At 36.9% G+C, this 25,287-nt stretch overlaps 4 protein-coding genes across 6 annotated transcripts in view; 3 read left to right on the plus strand and 1 right to left on the minus strand.

The window, feature by feature from the left end:
* Nucleotides 1-882: 882 nt before the first annotated feature.
* On the plus strand, nt 883-4,139 carry LOC116712324 (retinol dehydrogenase 12-like). Its single transcript, XM_032552200.1, has 7 exons — nt 883-1,059; nt 1,157-1,272; nt 1,555-1,710; nt 1,799-1,903; nt 2,024-2,233; nt 3,237-3,429; nt 3,650-4,139. The coding sequence occupies exons 1-7, from the start codon at nt 1,046-1,048 to the stop codon at nt 3,750-3,752; spliced, it is 897 nt and encodes a 298-aa protein (XP_032408091.1). The 5' UTR covers nt 883-1,045; the 3' UTR covers nt 3,753-4,139.
* Nucleotides 4,140-5,779: 1,640 nt separating this feature from the next.
* On the plus strand, nt 5,780-14,516 carry LOC116711899 (retinol dehydrogenase 12-like). The gene is made up of 7 exons (XM_032551513.1): nt 5,780-6,560; nt 6,954-7,069; nt 9,085-9,240; nt 9,829-9,933; nt 10,657-10,866; nt 11,622-11,814; nt 11,969-14,516. The coding sequence occupies exons 1-7, from the start codon at nt 6,400-6,402 to the stop codon at nt 12,069-12,071; spliced, it is 1,044 nt and encodes a 347-aa protein (XP_032407404.1). The 5' UTR covers nt 5,780-6,399; the 3' UTR covers nt 12,072-14,516.
* A 309-nt stretch (nt 14,517-14,825) lies between these two features.
* Nucleotides 14,826-16,712, plus strand: sec61g (SEC61 translocon subunit gamma). Its single transcript, XM_032551517.1, has 4 exons — nt 14,826-14,954; nt 15,315-15,415; nt 15,565-15,667; nt 16,523-16,712. The coding sequence occupies exons 2-4, from the start codon at nt 15,322-15,324 to the stop codon at nt 16,530-16,532; spliced, it is 207 nt and encodes a 68-aa protein (XP_032407408.1). The 5' UTR covers nt 14,826-14,954; nt 15,315-15,321; the 3' UTR covers nt 16,533-16,712.
* tpk1 (thiamin pyrophosphokinase 1) overlaps nt 16,709-25,287 on the minus strand; it is a 72,231-nt gene continuing 63,652 nt past the window's right edge. For all 3 annotated transcript variants that reach the window (XM_032551516.1, XM_032551515.1, XM_032551514.1), the window contains one exon: nt 16,709-17,185. In XM_032551516.1, the coding sequence (XP_032407407.1) occupies nt 17,040-17,185 (146 nt within the window). In that variant the 3' untranslated portion in view covers nt 16,709-17,039. The remainder of the gene's footprint in view (nt 17,186-25,287) is intronic.

The raw sequence follows: 25,287 nt of genomic DNA on the forward strand, positions 1-25,287 counted from the left end.
ATTGTGCAATTATTTGTTTATCTTTTTTATAATATCACAAGAAAATTCATTGAGGATTGTGACAAAATGCAAAAATCGTAAAGTGATACCCTCGCAGCACCACTTTGGACTTTCACTAAGCACTTCCTTCTCATATTGTAAAGACATTGAGGAGTACACCCAAGTGGGAGAACCCCACTTTTGGCTAATGTTCTACATTTGGAACGTAATGCTACACTTTTCGGGACTGAATGTGATGTTGGTGTCAGCCTAATCGGCAGGTGGGATCAGAGCCTACCAACCATATTCAATACAGGTGATAGATTCCGAGCTGTGGAAAGCACCAGAAAGTCCACTCTAATAAAAGACTAAAATTACAGTGGTCTCACCTGTGAAAACAAGTTTTGAATTTCACTTACTCCCTTGCAGAAGTCCTTGACAGCGAAGGCTTTTGTAGTCTCTGGTTGCTACTTAAATTTTTATGTCAAGTTTCCAGTCATATTAGTTTTTGATAGACATCAAGAATTACTTCAGAGTGAATTTGAAAGCATTATCTGTACTGGTTTTGACTCTGTAAAAGTTATTCTCAAACTGCAAAACTTGCAAAACACCTGAAATATAGATAATGTAGCTTTTATGTAGATATATTCATAATATAGCTCTGCATTGTCTGTCAATATCAGATGACAGACAAACATATGTCATCTGATAGTTGGTTCAATAATTGGTTAATCTGGTGTAGCATAAAAGCTGAAAATTATATCTTTGAACTACTGTACAATATCACTTGTCATGTGGCTGCTCATCAGAATCCCAATTATAGACTCAGCCTTATTTCATTAGTTACACGGACTCAACCCAAACAGAAGGACATTTATACTAAAAACGTAACTTCCCAGTCAGCCTGTAACCCTTGAAGGGCAAAATATTTCCCTTTTCTCCATTCTCTGTGTCTCTTTCTGTCAGTTCACTGGACCTGAGCCCTGAAACAAACCTCTATAGACGACACTCCCACTCGGATTTTTAAGAGTTATCTTGCCTGTTTTCTTCCAAAGCCTACAAAAAGATGCAAACTATCAGGTAAGAAATTTCTCGAGCATGTAATTAGCAGAAAAGTTCAGCAAACCCGAGGATAAATATTAAAGATTTTTTTTCAATGTGACTTCTTATTCCTCAGGTCTTTGTTCAATCCCAAGTGGTCGTCAGATGTTCGTCTTGAGGGGAAGACGGCCATAGTAACCGGGGCAAACACTGGAATAGGCAAAGAAACAGCTAAAGACCTAGCAGCTAGAGGCAAGCAGGCATAGTTAGATGTTTTCAGATTTAAAAAAAAAAATTAATGTATTTTCTTTCATCTGTTATTCAGATTATCCTGAGTGGAAAGTGTTTAAATTGTATAAAGTATGTCCAATTGGCTTAAATCAGATTTTAAGCCAATTTAACACTAGGAACATTGACTACAAATTGTTCATTTTTATGACAACCAAAAACAAAACCACAACATTGCTCAAACTCACATCTGCATGTACAGACAAAAACCCATCACCGTTCAAAGGAATTAATCTGTCTTTGTAGGTGCTAGAGTGATTTTGGCATGCCGAGACACAGCGAAAGGAGAGCAGGCGGCATCTGACATCATGAGGGAAGTGAACGGAGCTAAAGTGGTTGTCAGGCTGCTAGATCTGGCTGACACCAAGTCCATATGCCTGTTTGCTGAGAATATCTACAACAGTGGGTGAAACACGGACACAATGCATACAGGACAAAGTTAGAAATGTTTTCAAAAATCAAAGGGATACGACACTATTCTGTTTTTCAGCTGAGAAGACCCTGGACTACCTTATCAACAATGCAGGCGTTGCCATCTGTCCTTATGCAAGGACAATGGATGGGTATGAGATGCAGTTTGGAGTCAATCACTTAGGTAAGGGATAAAGATGTTAGAAAGTCAGAGATGCTTTTATCTCTCTTTAAGAAATGAATGAATCAGTTCTCTTTCTCTCTCTCAGTTCTGTAACACATCGCTCTGTTTCTTCTTGCTCAGGTCATTTCTTCCTGACTTTCCTGTTGCTGGACCTGCTGAAGCACTCTGCCCCGTCCCGGGTCATCAACGTGTCATCCACAGTTCATGCCATGGGCAAGATCAAGTTTGATGATCTGAATGGGGATAAAGATTACCATCCCGTCAGGGCCTATGCTCAGAGCAAGCTAGCTAACGTGCTGTTTACCAGAGAGCTTGCCAAAAGGACTGAGGGTAGGGTGTGTTGGTGTTTTTTTGTAGGGGTGCGTGTTTGTGTGTGTGTCAGGCAGAGGCCTTAAGACTGACTGCCAGTATGGGTGTCCCTCCTTGTGTATGGAAAAACAAAAGGTCCACATCTGCTGCCAGTGTGAGAGTCTCATGCCTCAGCCACAACTGCTCTAAGCAAGGAAATGAGCAAGCAGAAGCAATTTTAGTGAAAAAAAAACAAACAAACAAAAAAAACATTTTCCACAAGTCACACCTACTTATCTCAGTGTTTCCAAACATATAAAGTAAAAGCATTAGTCATTTTGTAGCAGACTTTGCTTTGTTGTTTAAAGGGCAGCATTGAGTATTTTCCAGGTACATGGTGCCATTTTCTAACATAATCAAGTAACTATGTTAACATCAGTTGATATAAAAAATTCCATGTATATCAAATATGACTTAAAACAAAATTGACTTCATAATTTAGTGCCTTGAAATTAACTCTCCGTCTCTTTAAGAAACTCCTGCTCTGTCTGACACTCCACCGTCAGGAACATCTCTCTTCTATTAACTCTTTACCAACGTTTTTAGCAGCACTGCTCAGAGAAGTAGCTTGTATAATGACCTCAGCACATGCACAGATCCAGCAGGTGTTTGTTAATTACTGTTGGCTATTTTGAAGGAACTGAGTGAATGACTTTCAAGGGAGGGGGGCTCTGTGAGGTAGAAGGTCAGAGGCTTGGAAACTTCAGCTCCGAGGAGGAGCTTCGTCCTTAGTCCCCCCAAGTGTTTTGCACAGTTGAACGATTTCTCAAACCTGCATGACAAAATCAAGGCATCATGTCAGGTATGTTTTTTTGATGAGGGAACAACATTATAACATGATGTAAAACTCAAAAAAGTTGATTTTACATAATACTGCCACTTTAAATGATGTAGACCACATAAAGCTTACCAACACATTTCACGCTGCTATGAAGGGTGGAAAAATCTAATTCTGCATCTAATTCTCCCTTTTTCCCCTCTCTAGCTCTTGGTGTGATGGCTTTTTCTGTGGACCCTGGCATGGTGAACACCGAAATTACAAGGCACATCAGGCGCCCTCTTGTGGACATAGTTAAGATCTTCAGTTTCTTGATCCGAACCCCAGCAGAGGGAGCGTCCACCTCTATCTACTGCATCGTTACACCAGAGAATGAGATGCTCACCGGCGGATTCTACAAGTCAGTGAGACAAATTAAATAATGCTGTGTTTTATATGATATAGTAAAACTGGTAAAACAGAACTGTGTGAGATGAAGCGGATAAAAACACATACATTTTATAAAATACCAAGTATGAAGACAAACATACAAATAAAAACAACAACAGAGACACTGTAGCCAGCAAAGTTAATAATTCACCTTTTTAAATATCTTTACCTCAATCTTCCTCTTTTTCCAGGGACTGTGCCAGAGCAGACAGCTGCAGGGCAGGTGAAGATGATGGCACAGCTTTGAAGCTGTGGGCTGTGAGCTGCCACCTGCTGGGCATCCGCTGGAGATAAACAAATCTGACTGCACTGTGCAGCAACATTTATATACGCTTCAGAAATACCCTTTTCATCTTGTGATCAAAATGTTAAAATCAGCTGAACATTATCCATGTCCCTGACATGTAAGATAACTTGGCCTACAACAAAATCACTGTTTAAGTTTGAGTCTTTAGATAACTTATAAAAGATACACGATTAGATAAAATGACAGGGCATAATGGCCAGAAGATGGATAAAATAAAAGCTACCATACTTGTGCGCTTGTATTTTTTATTTTTTTATTGCCATCTTTGCTGTCCCACTGGAGCTTTCGCTTCTTTCATTGCTAGCTAGCATTATTTTGATGTATTTAATGTTATGATGTATTTATTAACATAAACTGTATCACTGAATCACCAATGCAGCTGTTTTCATTTTAAGGTTGTTTTCATTTTAAAGACCCCACTCCAGGGGTTTTCATTGCGCAATTTTTTTTTGTTTTGTTTTTCTTACCCCGCCAGGGGGTCTTTTTGTGGGCTCTAGTGTCCCTTATATGACAGTAGGCTGACAGGAAACAGGGAAGGAGAGGGGGGAAGACATGCGGCAAATATCGTCGGGTCCGGGAGTCGAACCCGTGACGGCCGCGTCGAGGACTCAAGGCCTCCAAATACGGGTCGCGCTAACCACTACGCCACCACGGCATGCCCATTGCGCAATTTTATATCAAAATTAAGTTTGCTTTAACAACGCTGTATATCAAATGTGACTTAACCCTCTGTGGCATGGCGTTGCCACAGAGGGCTAGGGTGATAAGCAGGTCATCGATGAATAAATTGCCCTATTCCAAGGCAGGCAAAGACTGAAGCAATAGCTGCCAAAACCAAAAATATGGTGCTGCAGGGTACTTCATATGGCTGGTGCAGATAGTGTTCCGTACAACTTTAAAACCTACACAGGGTGAGTCGTGCCACCACCAAATCTACCAGACATGGGAGCTGGTGGAAATGTTGTCCTTTGCTTGGCTCAAATTCTACCAAGGAATCCGAACTACAAACTCTTAAAAAAAAGAACCTGCAGCCCTTATTATAGTCATTGGTTGCTACAACTCATAGATAATCAGATAAACAGATGGTGATTCACAGGTATGTCAATAACCAAGTACCAGAAATGTGATATACACTCTTTTTCACATCGGCAAGCAATTTGTTCCTGATGTTTTACATATAATAGGGAAAAAGACTGATAGCAACATCCTTAGTGATTCCAACTCCACCAAACACACACACACGTACACGCCCACAAATGCTCGTTTTAGTCATTTGTTTAAATGTAACATTCATTAATGTATGTTGGTTGTTTATTCACCCGCTTCGGATGTTATCATCCCATAGAATTGGTTTATTTTATATTTGGTGAGTTGGAACCAAGTCTGATTTATTTTTGTCAACAAAAAGGTTTTTTTTTTATGAATATAGTTTTTGTTTGATTTGTATTTCATTTCTCATAATCACTATAGAAAGCCTTAGTGTTTTAGACCCCTTGTAGCACAATGTTGCCCTGAGGCAACAAACCCAAATCTGGTTCCGGGAGGTGTCAGAGTCCAATTTTATGATTGATATGTAATTAGGGACCACTAAGCTCCCAAAGAATGCAGAAAAATATCCCCCCCCCCCAAAAAAAGTCATGCCTTAGGGTTAAAAGAAATTTGACTTTGTAATGTGACGGCTTGCAGTTGGGCCTCTGTCTCTTTAAGAAGCTCCTGATCTTTCTGAGAATCTGCTTTAAGTATGTGATCACAACAATTATTTTTTTATATATTTACAACATATTACAAATGTGTTCTTAGGAGGGTTGGACTGAGGAGTAGCTATGTAAATTAAGCAGACTTGCAGTTACACTCAGTGTTTGCTAATTGCTGCTACCACTGCATAAAACAAAAAAAAAAAACAAAAAAAAAAAAAAAAAATTTAATAAAGTAACACTCCAGGTATGTTTTTGATGAAGGAATAACATACATATATATATATATGCAGTATATATATATTTTAAATAAAGCTCAAAAAAGTCAGTTTTATATCAGTGCTATAACACAAGAGTAACCAATGACTATTTTGTGCAAAACATCCGATTAAGATTTTCATTTTTAAAGTTTTAATTTTTGCTGAATCAATCCTAAAATTCAAGAGATAATGTCAATCAAATCTATTGTCAGCTTTAGTTGTTCTCTTTGATTTTTGGTAACTTAACCTTTGTATCTTTCTTCCTCAAAGCCCTCCAGTGTTTTTCTTTTCTTCCTTCTCCGTTTAATTTTGGGCTCCTGTGACATGACGAGTTTTTTGTTTTTATAATATTGCGCAAAATAAGATCATTTTGGGAGGTTTATGCCCCAACACTGTGCAGACAGTACTTCAGACATGGCTCTAAATCGACCGAGTTATACGATTTCTTCGTTCAAACCTCGTATGATCAAATTCTCTCATTTTCCAAACACGTTACATGGTGAGGCGCTGAATTGTGACCATTTTTTTGTAAAGTGAAAGCCAGACGCATGAGGTTTGGGGTGATTCTCAGTCCGTAAGGAGAGGCAGGCGAGCAGGAGCCAACAGGAAAGCCGTCTGTTCTCAGGCTAACTCGTTAATCAAGCTTGCGCCAGCTGGCTTCTGATTGGTCCAGCCGGGAGATGCGAAATGCGCGCAGCAGGCTGTGTGGAGATGACAACCTGGGAGCCAGTGCTGAACCGTGTGGTGGAGACTGGAGGGGGACGTCTGTTTGGTTGTCACTGAAATTGCCCACCGATCTTAAAGTGGAAATCCATTACTCTGGAGGAATAATGAACTGCAGGTAAGAGAGAGAGAGAAAAAAAATCTTACAAGAAAAAAAGGCTAAGAGGCTGGATCTAATGACTGCACTAACTTGAAATGGAAGAGGGGGGAAAAAAAAGAACGTTAGTAAGAAGATTAAACTCCCACCAGACATGGTCTTATTATTATTAGACTGTTTGGGCCAAGGATCAAAATTAGTTCATTGTATTTAATGGTATGTCTAGGTACATAATAGATTCCAGCCTTTACTTAAAAACTGGGTTTCAATATAATGAAAATTGCTGTGATTTCTTTTTTTTTTTTTTTTTTTCCAATTGTCTTTAATTTATTTTCTTGCTAATTCAACTAGACAAGAGTTTATGAAAAGAAGCTAAATACAATATCCTGTCATTCCAAATGTACTTTTACCCAGGAGTGCGTGCTGTAACCACTGGTCATCTGAGGAGAGGTTGGATGGGAAAACAGTGATCATCACCGGAGCCAACACTGGTATCGGCAAAGAAACAGCCAGGGATCTGGCAAGAAGAGGTACAATCCAGTCAATTTTGTTTCTATGCCTCTCTCTTTTGTTGTTTCTAACTTTTACACTGTGACTTTCATGGAACATTCCACTATGCTTCAGGGATTTAAGCCCTTTCACTGCTTGGTGATGGAAGCTAATCTGAAACGTTAATCACACTTAATCTGTCTTGGTTCAACTTTATTATATACATTATGGTGGAAGTATTAAGCTGTCTCGCAGGGTTTTATAAACTCAGCATAACTTACAGGCTTATTAATAAGTTAGGCTGAAATAAAACTGCTACCTTCCTGGACATGTAAGCAATCATTTTAAAAGACAGATGGCAGTGATGCAAGTCAGATGAGGAATCGGGGAGACAGAGGGTGCATTGTGAGGGTCTGTTGCCCTCCTGAGCCAGACAGGCGACAAAAGAGAGAGTTTGGAGGGTGCACGCATACACACACCCACACCCCCCAACACACGCGCACACACCCCGACCCAGTGTAATGTAAAAACTGGTTCTGCATAGATGATTAAATCTGTTTGTTCGCCCAAGGCGCAGCGTGAGGTATGCCCCTGCTGCTTTTTGAAAATTACCACCATGCTTTTGAGAGTGCACCACTTCATTCTGTAAATGAAAGGGCAAGTGGGAATCATTTTCCTTTTTTATTACATGCCGTCGACCAGGGAGGGGGGTTGGAGAAAAAAAAAACATATTATCTTTGTTGTTGAAAAATCAAATGAATGTAGAGCACTGTGGGAGAAAACAACAGTGTCAAAAGGGAGATGACAGAATAATGACCTCCTCTCTTCCTTCTTGCATTAGGAGAATTTACTGTCAGAAGTTGCCTTCATTTATCAGTAAATTGGATTAAGTAATGACAGGATGGCATGATTAGGTTTGCACAGATTCATAACAGGCAGCAATACCTTGGAGCAGCTGCATCCTAAGGCACCGAGGGAAATCTGAACAAATCACAACTGTGTTGTTTTTTTTCTTTTCTATCCTGGATGAAGTGCTTGCTTTTGGTAATTTTATCATGTCAAAGTCTACATTCTGTTTTTGTTTTGTTCAAACAAGACCTGGGACTGCTTAGCCATGGATTTGAATTTACAGTGATTGATAACGATAACCCATTTGATAATGACTGATTGCATTTAAAGAGACTCAGTCGCTACTTCGAAAATGGGAGAGGAATTGAGCGTTCCCACGTGGGAGCAGCTGAGCACGAACAAAGACACAATAATGAGACACAGATGCTACATTCCAACTGATTAATGGCTCACCACTTCCTTAATTGCAGTGTGGGGCAGCTATCTGCAATGTGTGCTGTAGTTTTTCTGTTTTTTTTTTTTTCATTGTCAGGATATTTGTGGTACAGTGTGGGGCTTTTGCCTTCGTAAATGTATATATATATATATATATATATATATATATATATATATATATATATATATATATATATATATATATTAGTTTTAATGGTCATGCATCCCAATCTTTGTGTGGGTGAGAGAAAGAATGAGTATTTTGTCCTCGAAACCCCTTCCTGAGCTCATTAAGGAGAATGCCTCATAATTTGCCTTGGAAGCAAAGGGATGCCGTGGAACAGTTGGCTAAATGAGCTGCTGAAAGAGAGCTTAGAAATCATTAGAGAATGATCAAACGTGCACAAGGATTTTTAGGGACTTCATTTGTTATTTGATGTTGGTGGCTTTCTTTGCCTCTAATTGAATAAAAGTAATGCTCTTTTACACTTGCAAACCTGCTTGTGTTGAATCTGTCCCCTGATGTGCCTCCTTTTAAAGTTTCTACTCCTGTATTTTAGGAGTACAATGTGGCTGTTCATTTGTTACAAGATGCGGTTCAAAGACAAAAAGCTTTGACCAAATCAAGATGCAGGAATGTAACGTTAGATCACAGGCATGATCTCTATTATAAGCCACTGCTCCAAGTACGCCAGAGCTGAACAACTGAGGTGAATTGTAGGCGTGTGACTGGGAGAACATATTTACGTGTCTCCATCATCTGGTTTTTCAGGCGCCCGCATCGTTATGGCGTGCAGAGACGTGGAGAGGGCCGAGGAGGCGCGGACCGACATCTTGGAGGACACAGGCAATGAGAACATCGTCATCAGGAAGCTGGATCTGTCCGACACAAAGTCCATCAGGGCTTTTGCTCAAATTATTAACAAAGGTAGGTAGGTGGCATTAAACTTATGACCAAAGTAAGCCGTGAATAGATTCTTTGACCAAACAGGTTTTAGTAGCTTGAAAGAAAATATTTGGCAGTAAAGACTGATGGTTGAGGTTATTAGTGTTGGTTGAATTTATGACCCTATAGGGACTAATGGTTGTGGTATACATCTAGGGTTGCTTTTTATTGGTCCTACTTTATTTTCAATATATATGTTTCCTTTAAAAATGCAGTATTACCTTTCATTGCTATGCTTTTAACATTCATATTTATTTTACGTTTTAAGTAGATCTCTATGCACCCATGTAGCAACATCATAATTACTTTTGGAATATTTTTACCATTTTTTTTTTAATGACACAAAGATTGCTTAGAGATTTCAGTTTTACTTAAGTCAAATTAGACGTTTACATGCATTTCTTTTCTTTGTATGCAGAATTTGGTAAGACTGTATGACATGAACATACCACACCACAAAAAAAAACTATACTCTGTGGGCCACACAATAGATTGTTTATTTTTATACACTGTAATAAAATAAAATCTGGTTTCTATTGCACTAACATTAATATTGTCAATGCTTCCTAGAAGAAAAGCAAGTGAATATCTTGATAAACAACGCAGGCATCATGATGTGTCCTTATTCCAAGACTGTGGATGGCTTTGAAATGCAGTTTGGAGTTAATCATTTGGGTGAGTTATATTGCAGTGATATCTTTTATATATGTATATTTCCTGAATGTTGCAGTTTTAAGGCACCTAAGAACTACTGTATATAAAATAGCTTGGATGACTGATGTGAGTTTATTCATTTCTGTATTTGGGAGAGGTTAGTTTAAATAGACGGCAAGACTGGAAAGTGAGAGGCGGGATTCAGTCTTAATGGCAACACAACTGACAAACACATCAACCTGAGAAGATTCTGGAGCAGCTTTTTTTTTTTTTTCTTTTCAAGCTGTCACTGTGTATCGGACCGTCTCTTACTCCCAGATGATGTTTATTTTTTTTGTGCATTATTTTTGTCACAAACTGTCAGTGTGAGCAGCCTGTGCTCAGACACATTTGCCCACACACATATGGACACCAAGTCGCACACAACGAGACACAAGCCTACACGAGTTTTAAGAAAAGATTCTGTACTGGAGTATGAGCAACCTTCCAAATAGTGGCAGTGTTTATGTGAAGAATAAAACAAGAAATTAAGAACTGTAAAGACATATTCTGATAGCATTTCAAAGTCTACAGAGCAGAAATACTTGCAGCAATTGCACTTACTGCCATGCATTCTTGGATCTTTGTGATTTGGATATCTCACTGAATGAATGAACATGTCAAGATACCTCACAACAGTTAAAGCTATCCAGCCGCAGAGCCACAAACTATTTTAATGATTTATGTAATCTGACTTTCCTTAAGGTCATGTCCTCTTAACCTACCTGCTGCTTGACCTCATCAAATGTTCAGCTCCGGCCCGCATTGTAATCGTGGCATCGGTGGCCCACACTTGGACTGGCCTTCGACTTGATGACATCAACAGTGAAACGAGTTATGATGCTATGAAAGCTTACGGACAAAGCAAACTGGCTAACGTCCTGTTTGCACGCTCTCTTGCCAAACGGTTACAAGGTAAGAATGAACTTCCGAACCATCAGTAAACAAATATTAATATAAGACATGTCTTCAACCCCAAAACAGATGCTGTGTTGTAAGGGGCATACACATCCTGGTATTTGATAGAATATTAACATATTTTTTTCATAAGAAGCCACAGAAGCCCGAACAGCAAACATTTGCAAATACTTGAGAACCTCTCTAGAAACGCATATAACTGTCTATTATAATAGTTCACACATAGCCAATCAGCGCCAAGGAATATGAATGGTGCTGCTGGATTGGCTGCCTTTTCGATTGCCATCCAGTAGCGTGTTAAGTAGCATTGCACATAGATATTTCACCTTCCCAAGTTGCATTTTTTAAAATATGTATTTTAAACATACTCTACCAAAAATGTTAATTTTCCAGGAATAATTCTGAGTTGGATTCCACAGAAAAATCTGTGACTAGTTTAATCGCCGAATACTGAACTGCAAATAGGCGGGCGTCCTCTGTAGGTCTCATTGAAACCCAAATTTGATTAATTATGGATGTTTATAGGACCTCCATCCAATTAATCAAAAAATGATAATCCAAATGTCAGTTTATATGTACAAAACACACTTTTCATTTTGTTATGTTAAACATTATAATTATCTACCCTTTTTTTCCATTTCACAATTGTGCATAAAATAGTTTGCGGCTATAGTGTGACTAAATGTGAAGAAGTTCTCAGGGTGCTTTCAAAATTGCAGTAAATGTAAATCTCGCCTTTGTTCATGCTGCAGGAACTGGTGTCAGTGTCTTTTCTCTGCACCCGGGGGTGGTCCAGTCTGATCTGTGGCGACACCAGCACCAGTGCATACAAGTAGCAGTGAAGATCTTCCGGATTTTTACCAAGACAACAGTGGAGGGAGCACAGACCACCATCTTTTGTGCTGTGGAACAAGGCCTGGAGAGCCAGAGTGGAAACTATTTCAGGTAGCTTTAGCCAGCAAGCTCAGTAACTGTTAATCAGTAACATACTGCACATTTACTCAGCAAAACTTTACAAATGTACAGTACAACTTTTAACAATGGCACAAAAGAACCAGGCAGGATCTAATGACCAATTTCTGTCACTGTTTGTGTTCAGTGACTGTGCGCCTGCACGCTGCTCAAGGACTGCTGCTAATGACGACTTGGCCCAGACGCTGTGGGAGGTGAGCTGCGACATGCTTGGCATCACCTGGCAGTGAAGAGCAGCGGTTTAACTATGTGTTATACATATCACATGTCGAAAGCACTGTTATGCACTTTTATGAATCCTTGACTCGTTTGAAAATTTTGGCTGTTCTGAGTGACGTTGAGTGTGAAGTAACGAGGACTGCTCTAAGTTTTTCTTTCATTTTCTGTCAACAAAAAGAAATCACATGTTGTATTTAATCAGCATTTACTGAATTATATCTGATGTAAAACCTTTTTAAAGCATTCCAGATACATAGATTTTCTAAGTATTTATTTGTTGTGTATCTTGTACTAAAACGGTGCTTTTGTCATGAGAGTAAGTTAACCAGTATGTTATGCTTTAATTTAGTTGAATAAGACCTGAGCTGCTAAAGTCATTACATGCTATTGCTGTTTCATTTTACAAGTCTTTATTACTAAGATGGAATGTAGCATTTGCTTAACTATATTGCAACAAAGTTTGAACAAACTCAAAAATGCTGTTATAAGGCTATTTACTCTGTATTTTTATTATTTACATCGTTTACATGTAAGTTGACTTCAAAGAAGATTCTGTGAACTGTTACTTAAAGATGTTACTGATGCTAATTCCTCAATAGATACGTACACAAATAGTCTAATTTTTAAAGAGTCAGCGAGGATAGATTCCCCTGCAGATAGAACACGTTGAAAATCTTCCTTTGTTAGAATCCTTGTTCCCTTTGTAAAGCTCTCTGTACATCTATCGATCAGTAAAAATCCAATCCATGTAAACAGTTTTATATTGAACTGTACTTTGCATCTGGTTTATTCAGACATTCTGCAGTTTTTTAAATAATTCTTTTCTCTCAAAAGAAGGCAAAGCAACATCAGCGAAATGCATGACGCAGATAATGGGTTGCAAAAGAATAAGCTTATAAAGTGTCAGCCTGCTGAAATTTGACAGTAATGTGAAACATGCTATGTAACAGGATGACATCTTGTAAAAGTTTTTTTGACCAACATTTATTTATTTATTTAGTTTGAACAGACAAAAAGTAAACTCTACAACATTTTGTAGCATTGCGCTCGTTTGTCAGAAATTTATGTATATATATATATATATATATATTTTTTTTTTTTTCCCTTAAACTCGTTGCTCCAGATGAAGTTACATGAATGAATTTAACACAATCGGATAATAGCGAGGAGTTAGAGGCTCTTACTCTTTGAAGTTAGCCATATCATCCAAAATAGATAGCACAATTTGTGACCTCATGATTTTTTTTTTTTTCTTGATTGTAACATTTAGAAAGTTAATACTGTAATCATGCTGCTGACTCATGTTGGCTTTAGGAAACCAGAGAACGACTAAAGTGAACATACCAGAACAAGAAATCTCTAATCTTAATCTAAATCACATGAGGGGGTAAATATTAGAAAGAATGTTGTATGAGTAACGAGAGGTAGTAAGAGTATTGAACACATATCCACTCTGCAAGAATGCTGATATGCAAATAGGAGGGGACTACAAACCAGGATAAAATACAAAACAAATATTACTATTAAGAAGGTATTTGACAAATAATTTAAGAGCTGTGTTGTCTGACTATAGTAATGTAAAAGTCTTAGAATGTGGCCTCAAAAATTTTTTTTTTTTTCATTTTCAGCCACTTGTTGGTAACTTCTTCCAACAAGTGGTTTTAAGAGTAGTATCTTGTTAAAGACTAATCTCACTTAAGACTGAAGCACACGATTGTGCAAAAAAAAAGTATTTGCAGGTGAATTTTCTGTCTGACCACCAGACAAACTAAATTGTTCTAATTACATTTATTTTCAGATAAATGTAAAGGAATAAATTGAAGGAAAATATACCCTCTGCAGACCTTGATGAGACGTTAGACTTAATTAATTGATAGTTGATAGTCTATTTATTGATAATTAAAGTTGTTTAAAAAATATTTCACATAGTTACAAAAAATATGAAATTAATTTACAATGTTTATTCAACGCACAATGTCAAAAGAGATCTCAGTGGTAGATGAATGGTTTTAAAAACTGAAGTAAGAATAAATAAAAGTGGAGGTTTGACTATCGGAACAGAAAACTAAATGCAAATGAATTAAATTAAAATTAAAATTAAAATGAGTAACAGTATTTGTATCTAAACAGCTGAGGGACATCTTAGACAAGGGATTTACAGAAACAAAACCAAAAGAAGAACACAAAGTTGTAATACCCTAGAGAGGACATATGAACTTCGATTATTTCTTTGTTGAATCATAAATCTAAACTGGGAAAATGGATGAATAATATTTGTTGGTACAGGTGCAACAAATAAATGAATATGTAAAAAAGTGTTAACACTGTTTCAGTGATTATTTAACAAAAATAATCACTTTTTATTGAGTAGTATATTATATATTGAGCTGTTTTACAGTATATAGTGCAAATTCATTTATCAGTTGTCAGTGTAATAAAGCTCTCACTCTCTCTAATGTGTTCCTTACGTGTGCTTCCTGCAGAGACACATTAAGATACAAGAAACCATTATTTATTTGTTTATACAGGATAAAAAAAAATATGTACTATAGAATTGCACTGTGAACGGAAACTTAAAATAGGACATAATTTAACATAAATCACTTGTGCCATCACAAGGATGCGATTCCAAGCCTTAAAATGCTTCTGCAGCTTTATTCATTCTATTAAAAATAAGAAGATACAATAACTTGTTACTACCACGTCATGGTGTAGAAAACCTCCCAGCCTGCAGGCGGAGATGTAGACGGAAACGTGTACAACCTGAAAAGGAAGAAACACGTCACACGCATGCGCTGTTTAAGACTACGTCAGCTTAGTTTTTTCTTCTAGCCGTGTCGAAGCTACGTGGCCACAACTACTTTGTGTTCTGAGAAAAAACAGGACGGAAACAGGTAAAATAACTGCTTTTAATCAGTCTTATTGTATTTTTTGATTAAAATCATAATGGACGAAAGGGTTTGAGGAGCTTCGGCGTAACAAGTTTAACTTTAAAAAATGCTTTGTCGAGGTTAGCTTGTCCTACTCTAGTATACGGTATTAGTAATAGAGACAGATTTGTTAAGCGGCTTTGTATCACGTTTTCAATGTTAAGGTGCCACATGTTTTGTATAAAGTTGTCATAACGTTCGTGTTTGTTGCAATAGAAGTCAATGAATGCAATTATGAAGTGATTAAAAGCTGAAACGATGAAGTCAACGTCAGCGCTAAAGAAAATGTAAGCTACAATGATGACCTGTGATTTCTCTTTGCAGCACAACCATGGATCAGGTGATGCAGTTTGTTGAGCCCAGTCGGCAGTTCGTCAAGGACTCCATAAGGCTTGTGAAGAGGTGCACAAAACCAGACCGAAAAGGTATTCCCCCCCCCCCTATCTCTTTTGGTTGAAATAAAGCCTGAGGTGTTTCGTTAACTTATCCCGGCTTCAAAAGCAAGTTCAATTTCACCTTATATTTCACTGTTATTTATATATTTATTTTACAATATGGGTGTTTTTTTTTTAAGAATTTCAGAAGATTGCCATGGCCACAGCAATTGGGTTTGCCATCATGGGCTTCATTGGTTTCTTTGTCAAGCTCATCCATATCCCCATCAACAACATCATTGTGTAAGTAAAAACAGCACTTTAAATACTACTGAATATGATGGAGAGTTGCACTTATTTCATTGTACTTTTGTAATGTGAAACAAGTCAGTCAAACAGAAAAGATAAAGATTAATTTATACTTGGATGATTAAAATTATTATGAAAGATTGCAGACACTTTGGCTAAGCAAAAAATATAATGCCTATTGGCATATCAACATGTTGCGCCATAGCAAGTTTCAGAGTTTATTGTCTGTAATTCAATGGAAGTTGTTTTTATTTTTTTTATGGAAACAAAATACATGTAAGTAAACCTTATGAATTAGGCCTTAATCACAAACCACAGTTGTATATTTTTGTGCCTAATTACTTTCATAAATTGCTCAATATTGCCACGTTAGATTAATTCTCTATGGTTCATTTTCAAAAACATGCATCCCACCTGCTTCCAAGACCAAACATCAGCAATACTGTTATTATATTTGCTTAAAAATAATAAATAAAATAAAATGTGGCCAACAAGGTGATTGCAAATGTTAAAACATATTTTGTTTTGCAAGTAAAATAGTATATGTATGTCTTAATTCTTGCTATAAATCCCTAGAAATAAGTAAAACATAAGTCTTAATCTTCAGTCTTGAAATATTGGAAAACTGCTCTTTTATGATATATGAACTTCATAAATTTAGTTATGATGCAACATATATTCTTTAACTCCTTACCGGTTTTCTTAATTTTACAATTACTTACCAAAAAAAACAGCGATTTTGTTCTTTTGCAACATTTTTTCTATCTTGTAAAATAGGGCTGCATAAAGAAATGAGTTTGACTTTTAAGTTTTGATTAATGCTAACATTTATTTTTGTTTTTTTTCTAGTGGTGGTTAAATCTTGATCAAGCCAAATCTACCTGGACAGACCTCGGTGCAAAGTGTTATTACTTGTGATGGCGAACTGAATGGACATTTTTACATTCTGTGCTCAACATTTATATTTTGTTGTGTAAATAAAAAAAATTAAACACACATGCTGATTACTTTTTAATAAATTGGGAAATTTGTCACTTTATTGTGAAAACGGTTTTTAATTTTGGAATTGAGTGCAATAATACAGTTATGACAAGCCCAAATATAAAACATGACATAAGGCACTATTCACTTTTTTGGGCGGGGGGAAAAGGAGATGGAGAAGTTGAAAGCACATGGTGTGGGATACAGTTCAATGTGATGTTACAGACATGATCTACAGTTAGCCAATGGCTTTAAATCATTTCTGATCTTTCAAAGTGTGACTAAATTCACTCCATAACAATCTGTATTTCTTAAACAAGTGTTTTTTGTTCTACCTTGTTTTAAAAACAAAACAAAAGGTAGTTACTTCTGACGGAACAGTCTGTTATTTCTCATTAATGTGGATGCCCATGCTCCAAAGCAGAGGCTGGTCTGTGGTCACAGTCACAGGCTTCCTGGGGTTCCCTGGTGCTGTGGGTTCATAGGCGTTGGAGGTGCTCACAAGCTTCCCAAACTGCAGGACTTGTTTATCTGGACAGACAAGACATGAAAAGTTACCTACTGAAAGATGCCAACCAAGCTGTGTTGTTTAGGGGAAATATGTTCAGTGTCGGATTTGTCGTGACAAGGCGTAGAGGCTTTTGCCGTTCATAATACAGCAGAGTTACAGCTCTGGTTGACGTAGCTGGGAAAGTTTGTTCCTGAACAAAATGTAGAAACCTGCAAAGCCTAATCTGTAAAATTCTATTGCAAACACTTTCACTTTCTAGTTAGTGAAGTCTTAAATAAGACAAAGTTGACCATAATAGTGAGGAACTAATCTGCACATTTTGTTACACGTCCTTCATGCAAACAAATCATAGGATTTACTGTAAAGGCTTCAAAAAGTCCAATACTTCTTGGTATTTTAGATACATTTTCAGCTTGTCAACGAATTTTTATTTGATTTTTTTGTCAAATTGGACACAATGTTTTATGCCATAAGCTTCAACAATTAAAACAAAATGTAGTTGGATTAACTCACTTTCACTTCCAGCATCATCAAAGTAAACACAATTGTTAGCTTTAGCAAAATATCACTTTTTAAAGCTTAATATAACCCTGTGAATAGTTAAAGGACACTGGCCTATGCCATCTCAACAGGAAAATAAATGGTCATTGCTGACCTCTAGTGGCCAAAGTTTATACATAAAATTGTAAGGGAATAATCTGCCAGCTGAAATGAATTTACAATTACTAATGGTTTATTTTTTATTATACTAGATTACTGGGATTTAGTATTGAATATAGAAAATTAGTGACCATGCTTAAAACTTAATACTTTTTTCTGTTAAATTAGTGTATGTAATAAAACACTTAAGCATCTTTCTCTGGGTTGTTCCATGCAAAACGTCTGGACTCTTGCCGGTTTAACTTTCTTGAGTGTGTTGTCATTTCGCTTCATTCTTAACTATATGATATTAAAGCTGATTTTCAGCAAGCATTTCTACAGTGAGCAGAATTAAAAAACAAAAGAGGATACAAGTACACAAGGAAGAAGAAAGGGGCAACCCAAGGAAGAATGCAAGAAGGTTAGACATTAGTGTCAGAAGGAAGAAAGGGCAGGGAGAACAAAAAAAAGAGTAGAAAAGAGAAGGCAGGGAAAGGAAAGAAAGGGCACAAGGAAGGAAATGAGGGAATGACAATGAAGAAAGAAAAGGGCTCCAAAGAAGGAAATTATGAGAAAGAAGGTATGTAAAACAGAAGAGAGAAAGAATGAAGGACAGTGGAAGAAAGTAGTTAAGATGCTTAGACAGAAGAAAGTTAAGACACAAGATGAGAGAAGAGCATGTGAAAGAACAAAATGATGAAAGAATGAGGAGGGGCGATTACAAGGAAGTAAGAACGAGAAGGGAAACAGAAGGAAAGGAGAAAGGAGGAAGGACACAAAGAAGGAATGAACGTTCCACATTTAGATTACAGCACAGGAAAATAAGTCTGGAAGAAGATATATTTTTCTGTGTCTATCCAGACTTGGAATTCATTAAATAAAATTCTGTGTAGACTACCTTCTTTCTTTATCTGCTTATAGAAAAGTGCAGTAGCTTTAGCATTTTAAACCCACATACACTCAACCAACAAGTAATTATAAGGCCATAACTGTTTTTTAAACTCACCTCTAAGAAATTGGAGCGCAAATGGTGCTCTACACAAGTAACTGAGCCGTACTAAATCTGGAAAAATAGTCTGTTTTATGAAAACAATTGGCCAAATTAGAGCACTGTATTTCTTATCATTATCCTAAGTACAATAGCCAGACCTTTAGCTCTCAGCCGTGATGACTTCACAGAATTTTTCATAAATAAAATCCATTGAAAATCAAAAAATAAAAAATTGCAATCCTCCAAAAATTAGTAACCAGATTTTCTCTAAAGAGCCTAGTGGTTTTTCCTGTTTAGCATAAGTTATCATCTTCACCCTCAGTTATTGCTAGATGCTCAAGCATCTAGAGGAAGTACAGGAAAGTTAGTGACACAATTTGTTAGGTTTCTTTAAAGTTTACCAATAAATAATAAACTGAATGTTGACTTTTATTAAATTAATTTCTGAGCAGGAACTAGTAGGAATACATAAAATGAATATTATATCTATATGACTGAATTAAATGGATGATATGTGCATAGTTTGGACATTTTTTTTTTTTTACAGTGCCTTAAGATATTTGTTGTGAATTGGCACCATGTGAATGAACTTAATTGAATTGATTTGAACTTCTGAATAACCTTTTCATAAACGTAAACAACCAAGTCACGGAAGGAAATAATCTATAATCTCTCTAAATCAGGGCAGTTTTGTTGAATTCAGTCAGGAAATAATAATTGGTCTTGTAAGGAACAAATACATCACTGTGCTTCAACAGGCAGGAATGACAAAAATATGAAATCGACCATCACCGTTTTTCAATTACGAGTTACGTTTATTTATGCAGCATTAGCTCCGAACAAGCAGCGCTGACAAGCTCCCTGAGAATGGAGCTGCTGAATCGTGTCTAATATGAAAAGGGCAAACTCACCAAGAACATTTCTCTGTTATTTCTGCACCTTTATCTGTCACAATGTCTTTAGCATCAGTAGCAAGTTAAATATCAAATCAATGAATGACTGCACAGTTCAGCAATTCTGCAAACATCTTCTTTAAAAGTGTTGCATGACAACACTGAAGCTTTGTGGTTTTTATTTAAGGAGCCAATCATGCACACACTATATAAATACATATAATCTCCATTTAAATTTGTGTCTTATATTGATCTGATCATCTGCTTTGGTTGTTCGGTGTCCAACTGTGTTGAATGATCACTGGACCGATTACCACAAGCCACAGCTGGAACAAAAGGTCCATCGAAGGTCAGGATACAACTTGTCAATTATCGCTTCCCTATTTAAAGCTCACCTTGTGTGTGGAAACAACAATGCTGTGCTGAAAAGGCTGTCTTGTTCAGTGGTGCCAAGATACCAATCTGTATTCTGTCACAGATCTGTTGCTTGCACTTTCAAGAAAGCTTACGGTACGGATATGCACGCCGAATTACTATTCTGTTTTTAAAAAAATATTGCAAAAACCTCAAAAACCTTTCTCTACATTGTCATAATGGAGTGCTTCCGTATTTAATGTTGAAAAAGATTAATTTAATACACTTTGGAATAATCCTGTAACATTGAAGAGTGTGGGAAAAAAGTGAAGCTGTGAATACTTTCCGGATTCTCGGTATCTATCTATCTGTCTCCTTTGAAAATGTTGATTTGTTTATGGACAGAAAAAGTTCTGGAATAAATTTTCTTGTTCAAATGGTTTTACGTCACCAAACACTACCATTTCCTATATGCACTGTATATAGTCAAAGTCCATTTTTGTAAGTCGTTCTCTTTATCTTTAAAAGATGGACTGACTAGAATGTCTATATCGCACCATTTAGGCTGTAAAAGTTGATTTCCCCACATGTTCAATATTCAATTGGTGCGCAAGTGATTTTTTTCTTTTTTTGAGTGTACGGATGCAGTTCCAGCTCAATTAAATTAGGTTAAGTTTTTCTATATAGTACAGATTCACAACGAATATCGTCTCTAAGCACTTTACAAGAGAAGTAGATCCAATTTATATACAGAAATATGTGTTCAATTTAAGGATATTAACAGATTTATTATTTTTTCTATATTCCTTTATTTAATCAGGTAAACCCCGTTGAGATCTAGATCTCATTTTCAAGAGGGACCTGAGCAAAAAATTTGCAATACATAACCTGGTTACAAGATAAAAATATTCAAAGTCAACAGGTTGAATAAAAGGAAGTCCTGGTCATTATTTCACATAAAGCATACTGAGATGAAGGTAAATATTGGATCAGTGAAATCCTTATGGTAAAGATTCCCTGGACTCCTTATGAAGCAATTAGTGTTTGAACAGTCCTGCTCTTTTCTTTTTCCCAGTGTTTAATGACTCCTGCAGTACAACTACACAGCATATTGTATCACAAAAAAACCCCATATAATTTCAAATGTGGAACATGTGTAGAAATTTCCCCTAAAATGATCAAATTAACTTTATATAGGACGTCTATGCCTACGCATACTTCCTATAATACTAAAAATATGTCAAGTACTGCATTAATACCGGATATTACAAATGCAACAACTTGTACTGCTTGATCACCATAAACAGAATTTCAAACATTGTAAAAGAAAACATCTCTTATAAATATGCAGAAGCTGTTGTTGAAACAATATCACACAAAGGCAAAACTAAATGTAGAAGAACAAAGGCAGAAAGGAATGAAGCAAATCATTTGTCCACAGGCGGCTGCAAGCACATCAAACGGGGACAAAGAAAAATCCCATCCCGCTTCAAAGACTCCCAAATAAGCAAGGTATTAGAGCAGCTTGACTCAGAATGAGGAGGATAATAAGTCTTTTGTGAAGTTAGGTTACTTAATAACTGAGTGAGCACAAAGGCACGATCACTTTTCTATGGGTGTAGGAGAATTACATCAGGCTGTGCTTGAACATCTTTCTTGGCAGGATAATGGATTTCCACTGTATTTTTACCAGCATGAGGTTGTCAAAGAGTTGGAGAAATGGAGAGTTATGTGTGAGTGAGCTTGTTTGTGGCTCTCTTCAGACGGGTCAAAAGTTCTGGAGAGGGTAGGCGTAACAAACAAGAGCTTCAATTCTCATCCAAATGGGAAAAATAAAATGTGCTACCTCCGAACCTCCTTTCATGAACACTGTAGTGCTGAGAGGAAAAATGTATTTTTCAGCCAAACGGGGAACGTTCTTATTATTTCTTTTTCTCACGGCTGGACTAAAGCCTTAAATATTATGAAATATAGATGGAAAGGCTGCCTGCAAGTATATATCTAACATACGTCTGGAAAACCACAGGACTATGTGTTCAGATTACTGCCAAGACAAATGTCCACACATCAGTTTTACATGGGTAGTAATGGGACACGTAATTATCAAAACTCCCACCAGGGGCACCAGAGCACAACAATAGGGAATGCATGGGAGGCATTCATAACAGGATGGCAAATGTGATTTGTACAAATACAGCTGTTGTCTGTGAGCACTTCCATTAACAAACCTCCACACACACACACACACACACACACACACACACAAACACACACAAAGGTGTGCGTGCTAACTTTACAGATCACTAAAGGCTTTCAAATAGCTTCATTAGCAATCACCTCCTCAAAGCTGATAACGATCAATAACTGCTCCCCCTCCCCACTCCGTGCAGAGGGGACCATGATGAGCGTCGCACCCCCTAGTGATAACAATGGAGATGTTTGCTGCCTGTAATTGCATTTCCAGCGCCACAGCCGAGAGGGCCCGTCAGCTGTAAGTGGGGCCGTATTTACACAACAAATTACCCAGGAGAGAGGGTGGCTAAGGAGAGACTCTGCAGACATGCAGACACTCACGTTGTAGTGGACAGGTGGGGTGGGTGGGGGGGCATTATGAGTGTTTCTGGCCTTTTCTGAAAGATAGAGAGGAATGCTGCTGCTCTATTTTTGTATCCTAATGGTGTTGTGTAAAGAGGCTTTTGGGGGACCTGCTAAAGGTGGCAAAAAGATTTTGAAATGCTCAAACAGTGCAGTGCAACTGTTGAGGTAAATGGGACTTTTCAAAGCCACTATTTATGCTAGTATATAAAAAAGTAGCAACCTAAGCACTTTTTAAATTTTTTATTTCACTTTGCATCATATACAGTTGGATTAACAAAAAAAAAAAATTACAATGAGTTTAGGCTGCAAAGAATGCGTTGTTACTTTGAGTGGTTAGAAACTATCAAAGATCTGTTAAAATTAGATGTTTTTGAACAATGCTTTTGTTATGGAGGAATATATGCTGAAGGCAACCATAAAATAATGTTTTGTGCCAACTAATTCCAGTGCTCTAAATGAGAGGATTTATAATACGTGACCACACCGAAATCAGCTAAATTGGTAAGATTTTTAAGCAAACAAGTTAAAGTTATTTTTTTAGATTTGCAGTTTGTGAGCAAAGCTGCAGTTTGTATGCAAGGAATAAATAAAGAGGAGGTACACACAATATTTTCCCCAGTGAACCTCTGAGCTGCTTGTGGTTTTGCAATATAAAATCAGATAAGTATTTAAGTGCTGAGAAACAAGATGATTGAATAGATCTGAACCAGACTGTAAGTAGGACAGAATTTCAAACTTACGTTTATGGTAAGTTTTAGAGTTAAGAGTAGCTTAGATTTTCCTGAAGCTATTCTTCTCTGGGATTGGGGTACTAATCCCACAGAAGAGATTAGTAGCCCTTCTCTGGCTACTAGAGGAAAGAATACCTTTACTCTTCAGGTATTCTCCATTTAAGCACTTTTTGCAATTATTGCGGCTCAAACCATATATCTTGTCTTTTTTTTTCTCTGTAAACACCTGGCCAGGCTGAGTGGGCTATGTCCCATGTTTCTCATTTGTTTAGCAGAATTTGTCTTTTAGAAGGAGTCACTGCTACCACTAACCATTTATACCATATTTTTTGTGATTCCCAGAGAAACATGCCTGGGTCAGTTCATCTTTGTTTAGCAGTGTCTCTATTTTGGACAGTCATTTCTCCCAAAAACCTACTGTCCTCTTTTTGTTATTTCTGACAAAAAAGCACTTCTGTCTCAGTGTCTCTGTGTTTACCTTTTGTCTTCTTCCTGGGTGGAATTATAAGGGAGTCATTAAGTTGTTGGACTAGTGCTTCTCTGCTTAGCCGTGTCTCTCCTCTAGATGGAGTCATCAGTAGAGTTTTTGCTGCTATTAACTTTCTTTCATGTACTCTTCCTGTTTTTCTATTCCAAAGAGAGTACTCCCAGCTCAGTGCATTTTATTTAGCTTTGTCTCTTCTCTGTCTTTAACAATCCACAGTCTGTATTCTCCTTCCATTATTTTGTTTTATTCGGCACTGATAAAGTTAGCTTGTTAATTTGATTGTTAATGGCATTTCTGCTATCAGCTACCTGTGCTGCTCTTGTTCCTTTCCCCCCGAAATGTAGACTTTGTTTGTTGCTTATTTGTTAAGTTGCATCTCTATTTTGAATAGAACAATTTCTGTCATTAACTATGTGAACTCTCTGATTTTCTTATTTTGAAGAAAATACCCATGGCAAAGTGCTTCTGTTTTAAACTGTGTTTCTCTTCTGGATTAACCTACTTTTCTCCATCCCGATAGAAAGCCCCCTCAGTTATGTGGTCTCATGTTAAGCAGTGTTACTCTGTTTGTCTTTCCCACACAAAGAACTCCGATGAAATTTTTTATTTATTTTTTTTACCTGTATTGTTAATGTTTTTCTTAAATTTATAAAAAATTTGGACCAAACTGAATTTGGACATGAGGACATGAGGAATTTGGACTGGACATGAGCTGGACATATTTGTCAAGGTCCTTTAGAAGACTGTTGTTATAAAGATGTTGTAAGGAATTGAACCAAGCATTAAATTCGGAAAACAAATTTGAGAAAAGACAAATGAAACATATGACAATTACATATTTTGGAATGTTTTTCTTCTGTTACAAAGGTCTTATAATAAGCCAGCTTGCAAATGTAAATCATTTCTTTTTTGACAGATATTACTGTGCTAGTGGATGATCTAGTAATATGGAAAGCAAATCTAAATGGAATGAAAACACCTTTAAAAACAACAGCTGATCACAAAGTGAAACAAATCATTTACATTCCCATTATATCTGAACATGTCCCTTTTTAATATGACTTGTCATGGAGACAAAACTCATTCTGTCAGGTTGAAGACCCCGCTGTTATCCAGAACACAGCGCTATCAACAGTTATGCTGCATAATGGGAAAGGGAAAATGGTTTTCAATAAAACATGTGTATACAGTAATAAGCTATTTGAATTACTGAAATGGAGTGAACACGTGATTTTATTTTATCATAAAGCAACCCTAAGGGTGAAGAAATCTTTTTTAGATTTATTTAGCTATTTTGCGTGAGGCAGAAATAATCAGTGCCGGCCCTCCACAAAAACAGAAAACCTATGAATCATAAGTATTTTTTGCTTTAATTATGTTTATATACCAATAGAAATATAAATCAGAGGGATTTTTAATATAAAAAAAC

The sequence above is a fragment of the Xiphophorus hellerii genome, chromosome 21, assembly GCF_003331165.1.
Source record: "Xiphophorus hellerii strain 12219 chromosome 21, Xiphophorus_hellerii-4.1, whole genome shotgun sequence".
Classification (NCBI taxonomy): Eukaryota; Metazoa; Chordata; class Actinopteri; order Cyprinodontiformes; family Poeciliidae; genus Xiphophorus; species Xiphophorus hellerii.